Genomic DNA, 21,771 nt, shown 5'->3' on the forward strand with positions numbered 1-21,771 from the left:
ATATTTTGGCAAAGGAAAAAGTTGTTCAGAATCGCCCCACCTACCACCCCTTTTCGGGTCCTACACTAATTGCGGGACACCCTGTATAATTATTTCTTTTTAAACGGATAAGAAATTGTAACGAACAATCAATGAAATTAACATACTAATAAGTTAACGAAGTGACACCATAAAAATAATAATAAAAAATGAAAAACGTAACATGGAAAAAACCAAGTCCAGCGAACTCGAACCTGCGACAAACAAGATGCAGAGATTACGAGGCAGGACTCCTACCCTATTAGCCAATTTTTTACTTGGAAAAGTGTCTTACGTTCCGACACATAACTGACTACGACGTAAAATTAATTAATAAATGAATTTTATTAGTGTACCTAATACAGTAAATATTCGATATGTGCACAAATGATCTGTACGATATGTGCACCAAAGTTATCCCCACCACTGGGGGGAAGACCCCTTCAGACGCTGCGAAGCTCGATCGTCGAGAAATGTAACATGATTCGGGGTCGGGTATATCCGTGAAGCAATACATATACAAATATAAAACTTTTTTATTTTTGATTTTTCCGAGATCCAACTTTTACCAACCAAAAAAGAGATTCTTTACATTTTTCTGATTAAAAGAAGACCAAACACGACATAATTTGGGCTATATTTACTGGTTTAATTGACGATAAAAGTTTCTCACGTCGAAGAGGATAGCGAGTGAAAAAGAAAGAGACGCTACGATCGTAGCAGTCGGCAACGATCAAAAGTCTGTTCGATTATTTGCAATACTTGAGCATTGCTAATTTTTTTATTTTTCATCCATTTCTTTATATAACTTTCTCCATCATATTCGCGACATTTTCTTGATTAAAATGAGACCAAACACGACGTAATTTGAGTTATATTTACTTACAATATCTTATTAGAGTAAAGTCATCGATGTACGCGTAACATTTGAAATTACAAGTAAATATGGCTCGAAGTATGTCGTGTTTGGTCTCATTTTAATGAGAAAAATGTTACAAATATGATGAAAAAAATTACACAAAAAAAAAAAAAAAGTTTTATTCTTGCATTAGGAGTGTCCTTCTGGTAGGTCACTCTTTGTTTACGTTCAGTCTCTTTCGCTCGAAATGTAGGAACTGTACGATATCTGCACCAGTTCCGTCCCGAGAATGGTACACATATCGAACATGTACTATACATAGTCTAAATCATTTAGTGTTTAGTCTTATTTTAATCAGAAAAATATGAAGAATCTATTAGTACAAGTTGGATAACGAAAAAATGGAAAATAAAGAAGTTTTACTCTTGCATTAGTATTATCCCCTCACTATGTTTCCGTTTGTTTACATTCGGTATCCTTCGCTCGCTGTCCTTTTCTACGTTCGGCAAAACATCAATCAATGTAGGAACTGTACTATATCTGCACCAGTTCAGACCCGAGAATGGTGCACATATCGAATATTTACTGTATATCATTTTTATTGATTCTGAATGTATTTTAAATTACTTAAATTCCGGTTTTTAGCCTATATTGTTCTATTTAATTTCGACTTATTTATTTAGACTTAATTCTAAGGTAAGGTTATACATGCAAATAATGTACACGTAATTAATTGTAATTATTTATTGAAAAATATTTGGCAGATACATTCGGGGCGCCGGGGATGCCCCGTCCCCGTCCTCGACCGCCTCGTCCCTGTTGATTTGGTTGATAAGGGTGTGGCGGCAGCACTTCGTTCGCCGCCCGCCGCAACGCGGCCGCCATTCTCCTTCTCCGTCGCCTGTTCACCTGCAATAAGATAAAAATAATGAGGTGTAAACATTTTTGGGTCTGGAGTTTCACATTTATACAATAGGTACTACAGTATTCTCTCCGTAAATGTTAAAAAGATCTCTACCGTAAGTGTTAAAATTTTATCCTCACTACTGGGGGGATCCTCTTCGGAATCAGTCAAGAATGAAATACGATCAGTCGTCGAAATGACGAGGATCGAATATCGGTGAGACACATACTAATGCAAGCAAAGGAAAAGATTGTAACTTTCTTATTTCTTACTATTTTTTCGTGAAACTTTTACTGTCGTATTTGTCCAGTTTTTCTGATTAAAACGACACCAAACACGATATGATTACGATCGTAATTACTTATGTAACAAGCCATAAAAGTTCCGGGCTTTCACACTTACGGCAATCTTTACATTTACGGCAGAGATACGAATTCCACCTAACGGCTTGCTATATAAGTAATTATGATTTTAATTATACCGTGTTTGGTACCATTTTAATCAGAAAAACGAGACGAATACAATAATCAAAGTTTCATTAACGAAAACCCAAAAATACAGAATTTGGACTTTTGAATTTAAAAGACAGAACACGCACGAGTCTTTCAATGTTTGCCGATCGTTCAAAACTCTATCCCTCCTTGTCTTTTGTATCGCTGTCTCTTTCTACGTTCGGTACACTACAAAGAATGTAGTACCTATTCCGAAAATGTTACAATCAAGACCCGCAGAAGTAACATTTACGGAGAGAATACTGTACATGCTTTGTAATGAGCCGAACGTAGAAAAGGATAGCAACACAAAAACTGTTACAATCGTATTCGTTTCGTTTTCCTGATTAAAAGGACACCAAGCACAATATATTTACGACAATAATTACTTGTGTAGTAAACCACACAATTTTCGGATTTTCACACTTACGGCAAACTGTATATTTACTGCAGAGATACGAATTCATTCTAACTTGACTTGTTATAGAAATAATTATGATCTCCACTATATCATGTTTGCTGGCATTTTAAGGGGTAACACCACTCTAGAGCCCGAAAAAGAGACCTAACTTTTTGCATAAAAAATGAGCATAAAATTGTTTATAAAAAAAAAGTTTGCATTCAATCAAAAAACGGCTACGTACTTCCAAAGACAATATTGTTGTGAAGCTACTGTAAAAATTTCAATTCAATCCATGCAATAGTCACTGAGAAATCCGTCCTCCCAGTATGAAGAAACTGATTTCGAGAAAAACGCGTTTGAAGTTTTATGAATATTTAGACCCTTAAATTCTCTGTTCACCGCTAATCTGCAATGCCTGTACTATACATTTGGCTATCCAGATCAGTGTTTGCCACCTTCTGTAGCTTTCTGGATACTTCTGTTTGTTTGGTAGGTAACAAGAAAACTTATTATTTTAAATGATAACAATAATACGAAAGCGATGAATTGCAACATACCGCGCGAGTACTCAGTGTGCGCTCTGAGGCGCTGCGGCAAAATTGATAATTGAACCATTTAAAATTTGTTTTCCACTATAAATCAAACGGCATTCTGTTCTTAAGACCCTAAAGTATTGTTTTAGCAAAGAAAAAAAAATCGACTTTCTGAAAATCCTAGAGTGGTGTTACCCCTTAATGAGAAAAACGCGACGAGAAATTGTTATTCAACTTACAGAAGCCGGTGGTGGCGGCGGGCGCGGGGCCGAGGACGGGGTCGGGGGTGGCACCCCTGGTCCCCCCGTTGGCACCCACATCGCCGGGGGCGGCGGCGGTCCCGCCGGGAACGGTGGTGGCGGCTCCGCCGGGAGCGGCGGCGGTGGCGGTGGTTCTGCAGGATGTGGTTGTGGTGGCGGCGGCTGCGGCAGCCAGCCTGGCCGCGCTGGCCACCATGCTCCCGGCGGCCACCACTCTGGCCGCGGTCTGTACGCGTCTGCATAAAAAATTCAATATAAATTTACAATATGTTTCATTAGCTTTTGGCCTCCTACAAATACATGCAAAAGAATATTCTTACCATTTCCACCGAGTGGTTCCATATTTTTATTCTTCTTGTTTTTCTTTTCTGAAAAAAGAGAAAGAGATTATTTAATTAATATGCTATGGAAAATGCCGTGATAAATATTAAATGAAATAAGTGGAAGAATAAATAGAAATGTCGGAGACGTACTTACCGCTACCACGCTTTACGCAGAAATGATTTTTGTTTCGTGCCCCTATCCGCAATATAAGCGACACGCGAAGAAATCATCCCCACCACCAGGAATAAGGAGGGGGACCCCAAAAGGAGAGGGAAAGACCCATCGACACATACGATAAACATTGGGGACACTATACATGAAATTGTAAAATAGAAATGACTTTTTTTACATATAACTTTCACCAACATATTTGTAACATTGTTCGGATTAAAATGAGACTAAACACGGTGTAATTTGAATTATATTTACTGGCAATATCTTCTTGTGGTAAAGTCATCGATGTACGCTCAACATTTAAAATGACAAATAAATATGTGCTGAATTACACCGTGTTTGGTCTCATTTTAATTTGAAAAATATTGCAAATATATTGGCGAAAGTTTTATTTAAGAAAAATTAAAAAATAATTTTAAGAAAAAAAAAACGCCTACTTCAAAATGCACTAAAAAGTGTAAAATAATTTCTGTTTCCTAATGAAGTAATTTCTATTTCATTCAATCATACAATTACGTAACAGATATGAATATAACCTATTTACTCGTTAGGTAGTATGTTAAATACATTTCAACCTTTTCGGAGATGGCGCAAAATTAAAAGATTTTTTTGAACATGTCAACCTTTGGACAGCCGAACATAGGCAAAGCTTGTATAGCTATTTTCTTTTCATTTTCAATTTCAATTTTTTTTTCTTTTTCATAGAGTATGCGACGGAAAGACTCAATCGCCGCATATACTATAAAGATAGAGCCCATTTGCCGCTTTTCTTAGATCCCTGGCTTCCACACGTGAACGAAGTCGATTCAATTTCATTTATATCAGAAACGTTGCGAAATGAAGATGCAGTCGTTACATTTACGTATATTACCAGATATATCTATAATGGTTCGTATTCTTTCTCAGGATTTATTAATTTCCAATACACCATACCGCAATCAACTGGTTATTGGCAGTAACGTTTACTGAGGTATTTTGAATTTTGCGCCGCCTCCGAAAAAGTTGAAATGTATTTAATATAAATAGGTTTAATTCATATCTGTGACGTAATTGTATGATTCAAAGAAATAGAAATTACTTCATTAGGAAATAGAAATTATTTTATACTTTTTACTGCATTTCGAAGTCGGTGTATTTTTTTTCTGAAAATTATTTTATTTCACGCTTTTTAGTGGATTGGGGAGAATTGTATAGGATACTGTGAGACAGTTCTTCCGGGCTTTTTTTTGCCTGCGTAAATGCCATGAACATAATTAAGGAAAAGACAACATGGATATTCGTTTTTCAACTTTTTTTGCAACAATAATCCTTTGCAACTAAAAAATGAAAAAATTTTTGATAATGGTATCAATGGGGAGTTAGACTCCACAAGATGCGAAAGGCTTTGTTCCGATTGGACCACCCACCTAGGAAAAACCGCCGAACATGCATAGAAAAAATAATCCTTTGCAACTAAAAAATAAAAAAAATGTTTGTTAGAACGGTAGGGAGACTGTACCAAGCAATGGGAATAATACACCAACGTCAACGTGAACTCATCTTGCTGCATAAGTTGCGTGTCAAAGCGGCAAAGCTTAGTTAGTGTTTTGGTACAGTGCATTGTAATTGCCCTTTCTTGTCTTTCCCGTGCATAGCATGGGGCGTTCCACTAATAATAATAACAATAGTTACTCGCTAATATCACGAAAACTAGAGCTTACCGCCAATTATGCATAAGGAAAAACTCGTTTAGAATCATGCTACTAATAACGTATTAGAAGGACATAAAAATCGTTCGAAGTTGGCTTCAAAAGTTAACAACAATTTCTGTAATATCTCGAAAACAGAAGCTTTCCGTCAATTTCGCAAGAGGAAAAAGTTGTCCAGAACCACGCCCCTAACAACATATTCAAAGGACATTAAAATCGTTCGAAGTTGATTTCAAAAGTTAACAACAATTTTTGCTAATATCTCAAAAACTAAACATTTCCGCGAAATTTGTATATGAACAAAATTGTTCTGAGGTGAAGGGTGAATGAATCGTAGTCCGATTAACAATAACGAGAACTTTATTGATCGAAATGCGCGTGGTGTTTGATGATCGAAAAGTGACCGTTCGAGTCGAAGTCGGTAATTCGAATGACCTTTTTCGTTGCCTCTTGAGCCTACCCCCGCAAGCACGGGGAAAAACTCAAGAGGAGAAATCCCGTAAACACACGACAACGGAACATCATCTGGTCGGCGAAAGTTTTATTGTCTCCGGTACCTGGACATTTCCCAGGCCCCGAAACATCGACTTTGTAGCGGCGAAAAAATCAACGCTGCACGCTACAGTTCAGAACCATGCCCCTGACAACATATTAAAAGGACATTAAAATCGTTCGAAGTTGATTTCAAAAGTTAATAACAATTTTTTTCGCTAATATTTCGAAAACTAAACATTTCCGCGAAATTTGTATATGAACAAAATTGTACAGAATCATGTCCGCGATAAGATATTGAAAGCGCACTAAAATCGAGAAAAGTTTATTTTAAAAGTTGCCAGTTTTTCTGCAATAACAACACTTTGCAATTAAAAAATGAAAAATTTTTTGATAATGGTACCAATGGGGAGTCAGCACCTACCATATGCAAAAGGTTTCATTCCGATCGGTCCATCCAGCTAGGCGCAATGCGCGAACATACATAGAAAAAAGAAAAAAGTTGCCGGTTTTTTTGCAATAACAACACTTTGCAATTAAAAAATGAAAAATTTTTTGATAATGGTACAAATGGGGAGTCAGCACCTTCCATATGCAAAAGGTTTCATTCCGATCGGTCCACCCAGTTAGGCGTAATCGGCGAACATACATAGAAAAAAAAAAAAAAAAATACTGATCGAATTGAGTAACCTCCTCCTTTTTCGAAGTCGGTTAAAAAAAAATATATATATATACTGATCGAATTGAGTAACCTCCTTCTTTTTCGAAGTCGGTTAAAAAAAAATATATATATATACTGATCGAATTGAGTAACCTCCTCCTTTTTCGAAGTCGGTTAAAAAAGCCAAATCAGACTTGATTCTGTCGATCAATCCATCTGAGTTGAAGCAGATTAGAGGCTGCGAGACGGCAAAAGAGGTGTTGTTAAAATTAGAATCTACAGGGTGTTACCTGTAACGCTACTCACGATTTTTCTCCCACTTGCAGCCACCTTACGAAAAAAAGTTTAGAATAAAATTTGCAGGGTATGGAGTGCACAATAGATATTAGTAAAGCAAATTTTGAAAACAGTTTGTTCTCTTGGCAAAGTTAAGGTCACCTTGGGTTTTTTAAATAGGAACATACATTTTTTTTTATTCATAGCTTTAAAGGACATCGAGACGAATTCGAAACATATATTACATTATATTTTTATTAACATATTACTCGATTTACAGAAGTGGAAATATGAAGTAAAAGACTGGAATATTATGTGATGAAAGGCGGCATATGTTACATTTTGAACTTGTAATTAAATAAAGTGTATTTTTCTTATATTCTAGTCGCGTGTTTACATTCAGTGATCTCTTTGGAACCAAATAATGGTTACCCTATCAAAGTCAAAAGCTAAGTACTTTACATTTTTCCACTTCTGTAAATCGAGTAATATGTTAATAAAAATATAATGTAATATATGTTTCGAATTCGTCTCGATGTCCTCTAAAGCTATGAATAAAAAAAAATGTATGTTCCTATTTAAAAAACCCAAGGTGACCTTAACTTTGCCAAGAGAACAAACTGTTTTCAAAATTTGCTTTACTAATATCTATTGTGCACTCCATACCCTGCAAATTTTATTCTAAACTTTTTTTCGTAAGGTGGCTGCAAGTGGGAGAAAAATCGTGAGTAGCGTTACAGGTAACACCCTGTATATATGCCTCGAAAGGGCCAACGGGAAAGGCTACCTTTCTGAAGCAGTTAACACTGAATCGTATGAAGGAAGAGGAAGATATTAAAGAACATGTATCAAAATTCTTCGATATACAGTATTGCCTCGAAACAAGCAACACGCTTGGGACCGGCCAGTTGCTTATTTCGAGGGTGGTATGCTATTCGGCTTGCCTTTGTTCCCGAGCGCGCCGACGGTAGCAGTAAACTATAAAGTAATCGGTCGAACAGCGATGTTATTCTTTAGACGAGGACAGAGCATAACATGCTTTCCCTTTTTAATACTAGTAAAAATTCGTGAATGGAACATGTACATAATACATATTGCCTCGAAACAGGCAACAGTTTCGAGCCTCGAAATTAGCAACTGGCCGATCCGGAAGCGAGTTGCTTGTTACGAATCAATGTAGAATCAAATGAATGGATCACGCTCTAATTCCTAACATGTCACACTTCACCTTATTTTTTTACAATTATGTGAATATTAGTATACAGCTACATATGTATGTGTTGTGTTATTATTGTGTATTGTATATGTATAATTCATATATTTTATATTGTATATTCTATATACTGCATTACACTTAAATAATGTTTCATTTGATTGTTAAATAGATTTATTAAAATTATTAACTAGGCATTAAAATTAAAAAAAAAACAAACCAGCACTATAATTTCAGAAAATATATTTTTCGTAATACTCCAAAATCGCTATGTGTTAGAGTGAGAAAACAATATATTTATTAAACTTAAATAATGTTTCCTCCAATTTTTTTTTTATTTGTGTTATATAAATTAATTAAAATTATAGGTAAAAATATACCTGAAATTATTGATCATTGTCAACCATTAGATTTAAAAAAAAAAAACATTGATATAATATAATTTCGGAGAATATACTTTTCATAATACGACAGAATCGCTATGCATCAGAGTGAGAAAACAATACATATGTTCTGTCCTCTTTCCACTATACTGTTCAGTCGACCGTGAAAATTTATGACTTCTTCGGTTTCGCGGACCTCTCACTCCTTCTCGGATCTCTCACTCGGCGGCGGACTTCAATCAAAGAAGTGGGGATAAAAATTTGCTAATTTCGAGGCTCGAAACTGTTGCTTGTTTCGAGGCAATACTGTAGTAGACAAATTGGAAGCGATGAATGTCAATATAAATCTAGATTTACTTGCCATTATGTTACTGTATAGCTTGCCTGCGTACTTTGAGAATTTCAGATGCGTGATAGAATCGAAAGATGGAGCTTCCAAGTCCAGAGACTATCAAGGTCAAAATTATCGAGGAGAGCGATGCGCGTGCGCAGACGAATAAGTCGAATATTCAGGGAGTATAGCGGCAAATCATGCAAAATGGATGTCCAATATGAGAAGATCTGACAAAATTGATAAAAGGAAACCAAGAGTAGGTAAATTTTCCTTTAAATGTTACAGATGTCATAAAGTAGGCCACAAGGCATCGGACTGCAAGGTCAGATTAGACAAAAGTCAGGAGCAGACGAACAAGGCAGACGATTGGCCCGGAAAAATGAAATTAACACATTGCATACGGATCACGAGATATCTCGTTTTTAGCAAATCGAACGTTGCGGCCGGGCCACGAAATATCTCATTTTCATCTTATTTTTTATTCAATCGGCAACTTAAGCAACCGGCTGCAAATATTTTTGTTACGTTACCATGGTAACGAAGCCTCTCGCATTCCTAAAAAAAATTTAGCGAAACAACTGGATTGTAACATTCCGAGCATGTAGAAATAATCAGTCGTTATAACCAGTGCATCAGTAGATCTGTGCCGATCATCGTACGTATCTTACAAAGTGTTTTATTACTGTACATTTTGGAATTTCAAACTTCGTGTTTTAAATTTGGAAGGTAACAGTTTTTTAAGAATCATCTATATTTTCAATTTGTTACTGATAATTTATAACAAAAATTGATTTTATGAAATGGGCCCTATACAGGGTGTCCGCGCCAAAGTGTTACACCTTAATATCTCATGAACTATTGATGTCACGAAAAAGTGCTTATATGGAAATTGCAGGGTAAAAGAGGCCCTATGTTTTGGCAGAAGCAAAATTTTTTTATTGTTATTAATGTAAAAGATATGATGGTGAAGTTTCGTTTTTTTAAATGGAACTATAATTTTTTCTCGATCAAGTGATAGTGCTTTTCAAGACGAATTCATCAAGGTTTTATGTACTTACCCGATTTTTATTAGTTTTCGAGATATGACGCTTAGAAATTTACTGATTTTCAGCAGTGACATCTCGGTTTGACGAGTAAGTCATAAAAACGTTCTTATTGTTACGGTAAGTGCCGCTGGTTTGACTCTGCTTGCCGAAACAGATAGGCGGGGTGTGTGGGCAAAATGGCAGGTCCGAAGAGTAAGAAACGTGAAAAGAATTGTCCATTACGGTTTAAGTTTTCCGTATCGAAGATGATAATAATTGTAATTTGGAAGGTTGGGACATTTATTTAAATGTTTCAGTACAAGGTAGGTATAAAGACAATTTAACAAAAAATAATATGCAAAAAATTTATTCCACGTGCTTTCCGCTATTTGAAATACAAGTTTGTATACGTTTTACAAATTCGTTCTCGACGTTTTCCATAATTTCGCACGGGATATTTACGCATGCATTGTGTATTCTATTTTTCAAGTCAGTTATATTGTTAAATTGTCTTTATACCTAACTTGTACTGAAACATTTAAATAAATGTCCCAACCTTCCAAATTACAATTAATATCATCTTCGATACGGAAAACTTAAACCGTAATGGACAATTCTTTTCACGTTTCTTACTCTTCGGACCTGCCATTTTGCCCATACACCCCGCCTATCTGTTTCGGCAGGCAGAGTCAAACCAGCGGCACTTACCGTAACAATAAGAACGTTTTTATGACTTACTCGTCAAACCGAGATGTCACTGCTGAAAATCAGTAAATTTCTAAGCGTCATATCTCGAAAACTAATAAAAATCGGGTAAGTACATAAAACCTTGATGAATTCGTCTTGAAAAGCACTATCACTTGATCGAGAAAAAATTATAGTTCCATTTAAAAAAACGAAACTTCACCATCATATCTTTTACATTAATAACAATAAAAAAATTTTGCTTCTGCCAAAACATAGGGCCTCTTTTACCCTGCAATTTCCATATAAGCACTTTTTCGTGACATCAATAGTTCATGAGATATTAAGGTGTAACACTTTGGCGCGGACACCCTGTATAAGCAGCGAAATGACACATAGATGTAATGAAAACGAAACTCAAAATGAATTGGTATATGATGATTTATCAGATGCACCAAACAACACTTGCGACGAAAATGAATTCAGTGATAGCAACAATATTCTTGAATTAAGTGATGTGATTAAGCATAGAAGAAATCTGAATAAAAAATATAATATTTCAAGCGAAAGTGAAGATTCGGAGGTGGAGGCTGATGAACCTATAATTGAAGAATGGACAAATGAGAATACTTTTCCAAATCTGGAACCTTTTGAAGGAATTTGTGGTACAACATCATTACAAAGAAATTTCAGCGTGAAGGAAGCTGTTGATTGTATACGAGTATTTGGCAATGAATTTTTTCAAATTATTTTTGAAGAAACAAATCGTTATTACTTACAAAATGTACATAAATATAAGGCTATTTCTAAACAAAGAAAATGGAGGAATGTCTCATTTTCCGAAATAAAAAATTTGTTCGGAATATTTATTTTGATGGGACAAATACGAAAGGAAAACATAAAAGAATACTGGTCCGTGGATCCATATTTGGCAACACCTATTTTTTCAAAATTAATGAGTAGGAACAGATTTGAACAGGTTACGAGGTATTTACACTTTAACGATAACACGAAAATGAATGAAAATAGTGATAGACTCTACAAAATAGAACCTGTTTACAAACACCTAATAGAAAAATTTAAAACCGTTTATACTTCTCATCAGAACCTGTCGCTAGATGAAGCCATGATCCCTTGGCGTGGAAAATTAAAATTTAAAACGTACAATCCACGTAAACTTACTAAATATGGAATACTTGTACGAGTATTATCGGAGAGTCAGGCGGGATATATATGTAATATAGAAATTTATTGTGGACAAGGTAAAAAACTGCAAGACACAGTAACAACGATTCTTACACCGTATTTCGGATATTGGCACTATCTTTATATGGATAATTATTATAATACTTTGAACATTACCGAATTTTTATTACAAAATAAAATACGAATATGTGGCACAATACGCGCCAATAGATTGCCAAAATGTTTAAAAACAAAATCGTTAAAACTAAAAAAAGGGGAGAGTATTTTCAAACGGAAAGGTGATATTTTGTTGCAAATTTGGAAAGATAAGAGAGAGGTTCGAATGATTTCAACAATTCATAGATTTGAAATGGCTGAATGCACTGGAAAATATAAAACTATACAAAAACCGAAATGCATAGTAGATTATAATTTAAACATGAACGGTGTCGATCTTGCATATCAATATCTATCATATTACTCAACATTGAGAAAAACAATTAAATGGCCTAAAAAGGTAGTATTATATCTAGTCAACTGCGGCCTGTTCAATGCATTCAAGATTTATAATTCGTGTAATAATGAAAAAATGAAATATAAAGATTTTCTACTTGCCGTGATGAAATTGTGGACGACAGAAGAAAAATCAACGGATACATTTATGGATGTAGAACAAAGTACTTTAAATACAACAAATCACCTACGTGTCGACCCACCATGTAGACTCTGGTAATATTAAACAGCATATACTGGAACCAATAACGAATAAAGGCAAGAAGAAGTTCCCAACCAAACAATGTAAAGTTTGTTCGTCCAATGGAAAAAGGAGCGAAACAAGATACTGCTGCAAATTATGCCAAACAGCATTGCGCAAAGGCGTATGCTTTACAAGATATCACACTCTAAAGCATTATTCAAATTTGTGAAATAAATAATATTATAGTTAAATTGCAAAAAATCTTATACAATAAATAAATATACTATATATATATATATATATATATATATATAGTATATATATATAGTATAAATATACTATATATATATATATATAGTATATATATATATATATATATATATATATAACAGTGATGAACAAAACTGAACACACTTTATACATTTTCCAAAACTACTTATATTTACTTTGATACACACTTTTTTATTACGGTTAATGAGGTGGCATATAAAAGTCAACATTATACGGTATCTCTTAAGACGTTGAAATGTTTGTTTTGATTTCTTATTTCTTCGAAAAGGACAAATTGGTTGTACTCAGTTTTGCACCGATTCCAAACTCAGTCGCTTACGAGCATCTAACAAGTTATAAGCTTTGATTATCGAAGAACATATTGTTCAGTACTGTATTTAATATTTGTTAATACACATATTAGCTTAAAAAAGTATTAGTTACGTGATTTATAACGTGCGTTTTGATCTGTTAACATGAAACCAATATCGAAGAGAATCAAAAATGAAATAATTTTTAAATTGAAGTCTGGCTCTTCCACACGAACAACTGCGAAAGAATGTAATGTAAGTCAGTCTTTAGTGCAAAAAATTAGAAAAAAATATTGTTCTAATAGACCAACATCATTTGGAGGGCGACCAAAATTATTAACTCCGCAAGAAAGAAGATTGTTAGCCAGATACATTCAAACTGGTGAAGCTTCAAGTGCTTCTATGGCCGCAAATATATTAAAAGAAAGCACAGGGAAGTCAATTAGTAAATGGACAGCAATGAGAGAATTAAAAGAACAGAATTATATATGTGATGAAAAGAAGTCGAAACCTATGCTATCTAAGAAGAATGTAAAAGCGCGTTTAGCATTTGCAAAGAAATACAAGGATTGGACTATTGATCAATGGAGACATGTAATATGGTCCGACGAAACAAAAATTAATCGAATATCATCAGATGGCAGAGCATGGTATTGGAAGAGGAAAGGTGAAAGCCTTAAACGACACCATGTTAAGGAAACTTTGAAACACGGTGGTGGTTCTATTATGATATGGGGGTGTATTACATTTTATGGAACAGGTGTAATCCACCGAATAGTTGGTAATATGAACCAGTATAGTTACATGACTATTTTACAATCTCATTTACCGGAAATGATAGAAAACATGCCATATCCGGAAGATGAAGTAACATTCCAGCAGGATCGGGATCCCAAACACATGGCGAAATCAGTGCAAAACTGGCTGAATAATAAAAGTTTTAAATTGTTAGATTGGCCTGCACAAAGTCCGGATTTAAATCCGATAGAAAATTTATGGGCTTATTTAAAAAAAAAATTACATTGCGAATATCACACGATGCCAACATCAATAGACAATCTTTGGACTAGAGTTCAGGAAGAATGGGACAAAATCAGTCCGGACTATTGTGAAAGATTAGTGCAAAGTATGCCACAAAGGATACATGCAGTATTAAAGGCAAAAGGTCTCTGGACAAAATATTAAGTTTTTAATAAATATCCGGTGCAAAACTGAGTCCAACGTTATCTGTGTTAATAGATCATATAAAAAACATAAAAGACTTTTAAGTGACCTTAAAATACTACTCATACAATCAGTTTTCACATTCTATTTAAAAATTTATATTCTATTATTAACATTTGGAAATATATTAAATAATTTAAAAAATTTATAAAGTGTGTTCAGTTCTGCTCATCACTGTATATGTATAAGAATAATTTATGTGAATATAATACCAAATGCAAATTAGAAATGTGCGTATCCGCTTCCTATTACTTGCCAAGCATGTTTTTGGAGCGTTCGAAAATGTGCGGGCCTTGAGTATGAATATTGGACAGTGGTTGTACCTCACATCTCTGTGGAGACATAAAACAATTTAGCCATGTGAATATGTCTGAAAATGGAAAGCTTACTTTGGCAAACTCGGCGCCTACTGCGATACACGGAAGAGGACTTGTAAAAATTGCAACGCAGGACAAAGATAAAGTCAGGTCGGTAGAACTTAATGATACGTTATATGTCCCGGATTTAAGGGCAGGATCCCGCAGTAACTGTGCTTGTATACTAACACATAGCGGCGCATGCACGTATAGGCGATGTGCGAGTGAGAGGTCCGATTTCGTACTTTTAAACTAACGTCTCGAAAATTGCATAAATTCACTTTCTGAGGATAGCTTTAGCACCGGTAGATATGCCCAATATCGGGCTGCTATCGATTTTACGCCAACAAACCTCACATTTTGAATGAAACGAAAAATTCTTCGGACGTACACGTGAGACAGATATAAATTTTGACAGTCAAAATGGCCGCTCCTAGACACGTTGCGCCGTATTTTCGCTTTTACGCAAAATTTAGAGATTCACTCACCGAAAACGATAGCAGCCCGACATTACTGTAATGGTACGATGTCGGGTTGGTCCACATTTTGTCAATTTATCACTTCTGAAAGATGTTAGTTTAAAAATACGATTTTGCACACCGGCGCCTGTCAACGATGTTCCGCCATGCAATTATAGTTTCACGATTATCTACTTGGAGCGCTTGTAGTATTAGTCGCATGTTGTCGCGGTTTTGGCCACATTACCTACAACGTCGATGAAAATACGAAACTGTCGGTAACTGCGTACAATTTTCGGGACAAGGTATGACACTGCGCATTGCATTGCGCGCATCACGTAATTCAACTGTTCAGGGAAAATAGAAATCTCAATTTTCCACCTTTAACTTTTCCGTGCTTTATTAACAGAGATGGTCTTCGACCATTCGCTTCCGCAAACAGTGATGAACTGACTCGCACGAAAAAACATTCATCGCCACGCACGCTGACGCATTCTCGCCCGGAATCATTCCTCGAACTCGGACACCCAACGCGACACTCGATCCGATCATCTAAACATCCTCTCGCAAACGCTACGCAGCATTCAATCGGACTCAGGCAAACAACTCATTATCTCATTTCATACACACCGAAATTCTTACAGCTAGACTAAATATAAGTTTAAATCATATAGTGCATATACCAAAGCAAAATCAAATCTTACAATAGACTGTGGTGCAAGAATAAAAATGTTTAATCGTTAGATTTTGGAGAATTTTTTATTCTTCACAATTCATTATTATAATATCATCGGATCTCATTTACGACATAATATTATGGAATTGGAGAAAAAAAGTGCGATATCTCGGTTGCCGGAATCGAACTCAGAACCACAAGAATCGTAGCAGCCGATCCTACGCGTTTACCTACGCAATTTCTTGCAAATTTGTTTTCTAATAGTCGTAATAAATGAATTACATTGCACCGAATTTATATAACAGAAAATAATATAACACATTACCTCTTGCCGGCTGTTAATTCTGTAGGATTACAATATATAACAAGAAATTTTATAATATATTTTTAATTAAAAATAAAGGTAAACTCGTAACACTACGAAAAAAGAATCAACTCGTTCGCTTCGCGGTTCAGAAGTCAGTCCGCTCGTCCCTTCCACCTCCTCGTGCGGTGCTCAGCCTCAAAATCTCCGACGAAGAAGATGCGTCACCGTAACGATGACGCCCTTCGTCGAATTTTTATATTCTCTTTATTGATCCGTCAATTCGTCTTCTTATTATAAAATATATTTGAAATAATTATGAATAATTATCAAGAAATTGTATATAATAGTATATACAATAGTATTTAATATAATCCTGGAACTATTATGGACAATATCACCTAATCCAACCCATATTAAAAGTATTACAAAAAAGAAAATTAAAAACATAACATAAAAAACTAAAGGATTCCACAAACTAACGGGAGATTCGATCCCCCGCCTAGAAAACATCCACCAATTGCGAGGCAAGAGTCTTACCGCTTTCGCTAATAATGCTTTTGCAGTGTACTTTTACGTTTCTAAATATAATCAGATACGACGTAAAATTAATAAATGCGTTTTATCATTTTTTACAACTACAGTTTGCAATATAAAAATGTGAAAAAATTCTGTAATGTGTACTATGTAAATCTCAATGTTTTAGAATTTTTTCGCAATTTTTGTACGAGATTAAATAGGCAAAATAAGCCAAAAACCGAAATTTTGTTTTTCCCTGTTTACTGCCCCCATGGTTGAGATAAGGGGTTGAAACTTAATGTAAGATGTCTTTTTTTGATATGCTATCGACTGTCGTATTGGATATATCATTTGGCTCAAGTACATTTTTGATCATCCCCTCCCTCTTTCCTTGAGTCGCGCTCGCTAGGATTAGGAAACTTGGCTCGAGCCCGTATTTCTAAAATTTGCTTGACGTCTAAAAATAGATTGATAGATATGGCAACAGCGTCACAATCCGGCAACGATGCCTTCGCGTCCTTTGTCTGTCAAAAGTTGGTTGGTAATAGGAATAGGAATAGGTGGCTAATAGAGTTTAGATATATTTGTAGATCTAGTCGATAGATGACGCAACGCGAGTTGTCTAGTTTATAGATTGTTTATTTCTAGTATTCTCCGCTCATAGACATCGTCGCTTCGATCGATTCGGAGATAAGCCAAAACGGGATCCTGCCCTTAAGAGTAAATCTAATCTCAGTATCAAAGATCACCGAAAAGGGTTATAAAGTAACTTTCAAGAATGAGTCAGCTGTTGTAACAGATCGTAAAGGGAACATCAGTCTGATAGCAAATAGAGAAGGTGATCTGTACTACGTTCGAAAGAAGGTCGAATGCGCAAAGGTAGCCGATACGGAGAAATGCTCTGATGCTTGCAAGTGGCATAGGTGATTGGGACATCTGAACGGCCGAGATTTGGCAAAGATAATGGAGAGAACTGGACAAAATGTTAACGCAATAAAGGAAGCAAAAAAGTTAACCATATGTGAGGTCTGTATGGAAGGAAAAATGAAGAATACCCCCTTTCCAATGGGAAATACACCGTGTAATGAGAAGTTAAAAATAATACATTCAGATGTGGACAGTCCAATAAGAACTGTCTCGAATGGAGGTGCTAGATTTTTTGTAACGTTTATAGATGATAACATGAGATGGTGTACAGTCTATTTCTTAACACAATGTTGATCGGTCACGAGTTAACTCGTGTTTTTATGGCCAAACGTTGCTAACCGGCCACGAATAAACTCGAACAATTGTTGGTCAGCATAATTGAAACTGTGTCTCTCGCTTATAGAACCCCAAGTTGCGTCCTTTGTTGTAAAAAAATTTTACAATTAAAAAAACTTTTAAAAAAAACGATGACGGAACGTAACAATGAAGAATCTTTCAATGAATTATACGCAGATGCTTTATCTGATTGTCCGAGTTATTGTGAATCAAATTGTGGTAACTTAGAAAATGATACTGTATCAGAAGATAGTGATAGGGGAAGATAGCCTAATTTGGACCGCTGTGATATCCAAAGATTGATAAAATCTGTGCGATTTTAGATAGGCAACTTGTTATACGTAGATGTGGACGAAGTTAATGCAATCGTGTTTGTGAAGAAACGTGTCATCGTTACATTGAGAGAAGTGTTATTTGTTTGACTACGAAGAAAGTTTGTTATTTTGATGTAAGTGTGAAAGCCGTTAATTCGTCCAAACGACAGGTCTTATTATATCATCATAAAGCTTACTTATCTATCTATAATTTCCTGCTACAATTTTATGAGATTATGTTAGTCTGACGTTTTTGTATAATATTAAGTATAAAATATTCAAGTTGCCCTAGTTGGACCGAAAACAGTTGCCGAAATTGAACTGGTCCAATTTCGACAACTACATTTCTTTTATAGAAAAAATAAATAAGTGTAGTATCGTAATGTTATGATGCGTAATATAAAATTATAAAATGCAGACAATGCATCGATGCGTTGATGTTTTTGGGGGAGTATAGTGGGAGAGGAGAAGAGGGCTCGTGGGTTTTTTCCGTGCGAACAAAGGGTAGTGTTGAAATGTCGATTGTGTCGTGCGAATTGCAAATAATTACGTAGAAGTTTTTGTGTATCAAATCGCTGTACGTTTACTAAATTAATTCAACTTTCATTATTATATTTTATATAAATAAATATATATATAATTTTCTATATAAAAAAAAATATTTTCAGTGTTACAATGTCAAAAAGAGGACGCTATGGATTGTGGTCTGAAAATGATTTATTGCATGCTGTTGCCGCGTACAAAAATGGTGATTACGGTTTGAATGAATGCAGTCGTGTGTATGGAGTTCCAAAGGCAACTATCAAGAGACATGCTGATAAAAAAAACTCCGCAATAATGTTAAAGCATTTGGTAGACCGTCGGTATTTTCTACAGATATAGAAAGAATTATTTCTGAGCATATCCTTCACCTTGAAGACTGCTATTTTGGTTTAACAATTAAGAATGTCAGAAAACTAGCTTTTGATGTTGCAGAAAAATATGCCTTACCACATTGTTTCAATACAGATAAAAACATTGCTGGTAAAAAATGGTTTTACTCATTTTTGAAACGAAATCCCCATCTTTCGCTCCGGAAACCCGAAGGAACCTCAATGGCGATAACCAGAGGCTTTAATAAAGAAAATGTCAATCATTTTTTCGATCTTTTAGAACGAATTGTCGATAAGCATAAATTTACAGCCGACACTATATTTAACGTGGACGAATCTGGTTTTACCACTGTACAAAAAAGTCTCCCAAAAATAGATGCTCGTAAAGGGAAGCACCAGGTAGGAAGTCTTACAAGTGGTGAACGTGGCGTCAATACAACTATGGTATGTGCAGTTAGTGCTGCTGGTGTATATATTCCACCAATGATAATTTTTAAGAGGAAAAAATTTCACCCTAACCTTAAAATTGGAGCATCTCCCGCCAGTATTGTTACGATTTCGGACACAGGATACATTAACTCAGATCTCTTTGTTGAGTGGCTGATGCATTTCCAAAAGCATATCAACTGCAATGTAGATAATAAAGTTCTCCTACTGCTTGATGGCCATACAACACACAGCACAAATTTGCAAGCTTGTGAGTTTGCTAGAAAAAATGGAATCGTCTTACTTCAACTGCCTGGCCATACCACCGACCGTTTACAGCCTTTGGATATAGCATTTTTTGGTCCTTTGCAGACTTATTTTACACAAGCTCAGGAAACGTTTCTTCGCTTATATAAAGGGGATAAAATATATCAAACGCAAATGTCAAAATTACTTAATGAGGTATATGGCAGAGCGGTCACTGTGGGAATTGCAGAAAGTGTCTTCCATGCTTCCAGAATTTGGCCAGTGAATAGACATGTATTTACAGATGACCAATTTGCACCAGCTGATGTTTTACAACCTGCAACCTTTGTTACAACTTCTAGCAGTGATGATGAAGAAGATAGAAGTGACAACGAAAATAAACGATTTAGGAGAGTTCTTGAAGAAATATCACCGTGAGCAAAGAAAAATCAAAATCCAGATGGTCCTTCGTCTTCTTGCAGTGCGCCAATAGCCCAGATAGCAGTGGAAATAACGAGCAGCCCTTACAAATCGCAATTAAACCGAATAAACTTAAAAAACTTTAAAAAAATAAGTCCACCAAACTTTGACAAAATGCCGAAACAGAAAAAAGAAAATGGTGGTTCATGGTTTTGTGCATTGTGTGAAGAAACCAAGGAAGAAGATATGATACAATGTATGAAATGTCGCACTTGGATTCAGTGCTGCAGTTAAAAGGTTCTATTGTTGTAATTGTCGTTAACCCTTTCATTACGGCCTGTATGTACGGGTCCCGACTATAGACGGCGGCCGCATGACGATCTGTGTGTACGGGTGCCGACTATAGGCGGCGACCGCGCGACGATCTGTGTGTACGGCTGTTGACTATAATCGACGTGTATGCGAATAACTGAATATTCATACAATATACTCATTTTCATGTTTTTCCTATAATACGATGAAACAGTTGTTATGTAGCTCTTAAAAAAGTGTACATACAAGACAATCACAAAGTGGCGTTGAAAAACGTTAGTCCGAATATCGAAGACTACTGACAAGCAAAGTGCACTACTTCGCGGCGCGGTGACCCGTTCAGTGGCGTCACTCTAACGGAGCGGACTAACGTAAGGAAAGGGTTAAGAAAGCTAATGGTCCAACTTAGGAAGCTAGCAGTTCAAATAAGGACACCGGTTTCCTAAATTGAACCGATGACAAGATTTTTTTGAATTTTTTTTCTACTATTATAAATGGTATTTAAAATTTAATAAATGGTTTTATTTTGAAGGTACACTTAGTGAATTTCTTTTCTATTACTTAATTTTTATTGACACTTCTTCCGTGCTTTTATATAGTGAATAATATAAAATTGGTCCAAATTAGGCTACCTTCCCCTATTAGGGGAATATCAAAAAAGAAATATAATAGAATCAGATAGTGACGACGAATTGGAAGAAGAGTGGAACGGACATGATCACACCAAACTTACAGAATTATTTAAACATTCCTAGTGCAACTACTGAACTTGGTGACGCACCGACTATCAGTGAGGTAACAGTTTTATTTTTTGACAGTGGTTTTTTTGATTTAGTCATTACGCAGACCAATTTGTACCATTCTCAAATGGAAGAGTTACATAAAATCTCTGCAAAAACGGTACCATGGACGGAAGTTACCGTTAATGAAATAAAGAAGTTTCTTGGATTACTAATATTGATGGGCCAAACCAAAAAATCTCATTGGAGAGATTATTGGTCAACGGATCCTTTAGTTGTAGCACCAATATTTCGGGCAACTATGTCCAGAAAGCGATTTAAGCAAATTCTTACATTTTTTCATCTAAATAATAATACACAACATACATCTTCTGAAGGCAGACTTTGCAAAATTAGACTGTTTTTGGATTATATCATTCCAAAATTTCAATCCCTACATATACCCAAACAGGAGTT

General features: G+C 35.5%; 3 protein-coding genes across 3 annotated transcripts in view; 2 read left to right on the forward strand and 1 right to left on the reverse strand.

Moving 5' to 3' along the window:
* LOC143265368 (uncharacterized) overlaps positions 1-21,771 on the forward strand; it is a 253,696-nt gene that overhangs the window by 179,435 nt on the left and 52,490 nt on the right. The window lies entirely within an intron of this gene.
* On the reverse strand, positions 1,607-5,453 carry LOC143265372 (uncharacterized). Its single transcript, XM_076537098.1, has 5 exons — positions 3,946-5,453; positions 3,789-3,836; positions 3,448-3,704; positions 1,896-2,009; positions 1,607-1,786 (listed from the first exon to the last, which is right to left on the reverse strand). Exons 2-5 carry the CDS (start codon positions 3,808-3,810, stop codon positions 1,607-1,609), a joined length of 573 nt encoding a protein of 190 aa, XP_076393213.1. The 5' UTR covers positions 3,811-3,836; positions 3,946-5,453.
* Positions 19,329-20,344, forward strand: LOC143265371 (uncharacterized). The gene has a single exon (XM_076537090.1). It carries the CDS (start codon positions 19,394-19,396, stop codon positions 20,279-20,281), a length of 888 nt encoding a protein of 295 aa, XP_076393205.1. The 5' UTR covers positions 19,329-19,393; the 3' UTR covers positions 20,282-20,344.

The sequence above is a fragment of the Megachile rotundata genome, chromosome 11 (genome assembly GCF_050947335.1).
Source record: "Megachile rotundata isolate GNS110a chromosome 11, iyMegRotu1, whole genome shotgun sequence".
NCBI classification, from domain to species: domain Eukaryota; kingdom Metazoa; phylum Arthropoda; class Insecta; order Hymenoptera; family Megachilidae; genus Megachile; species Megachile rotundata.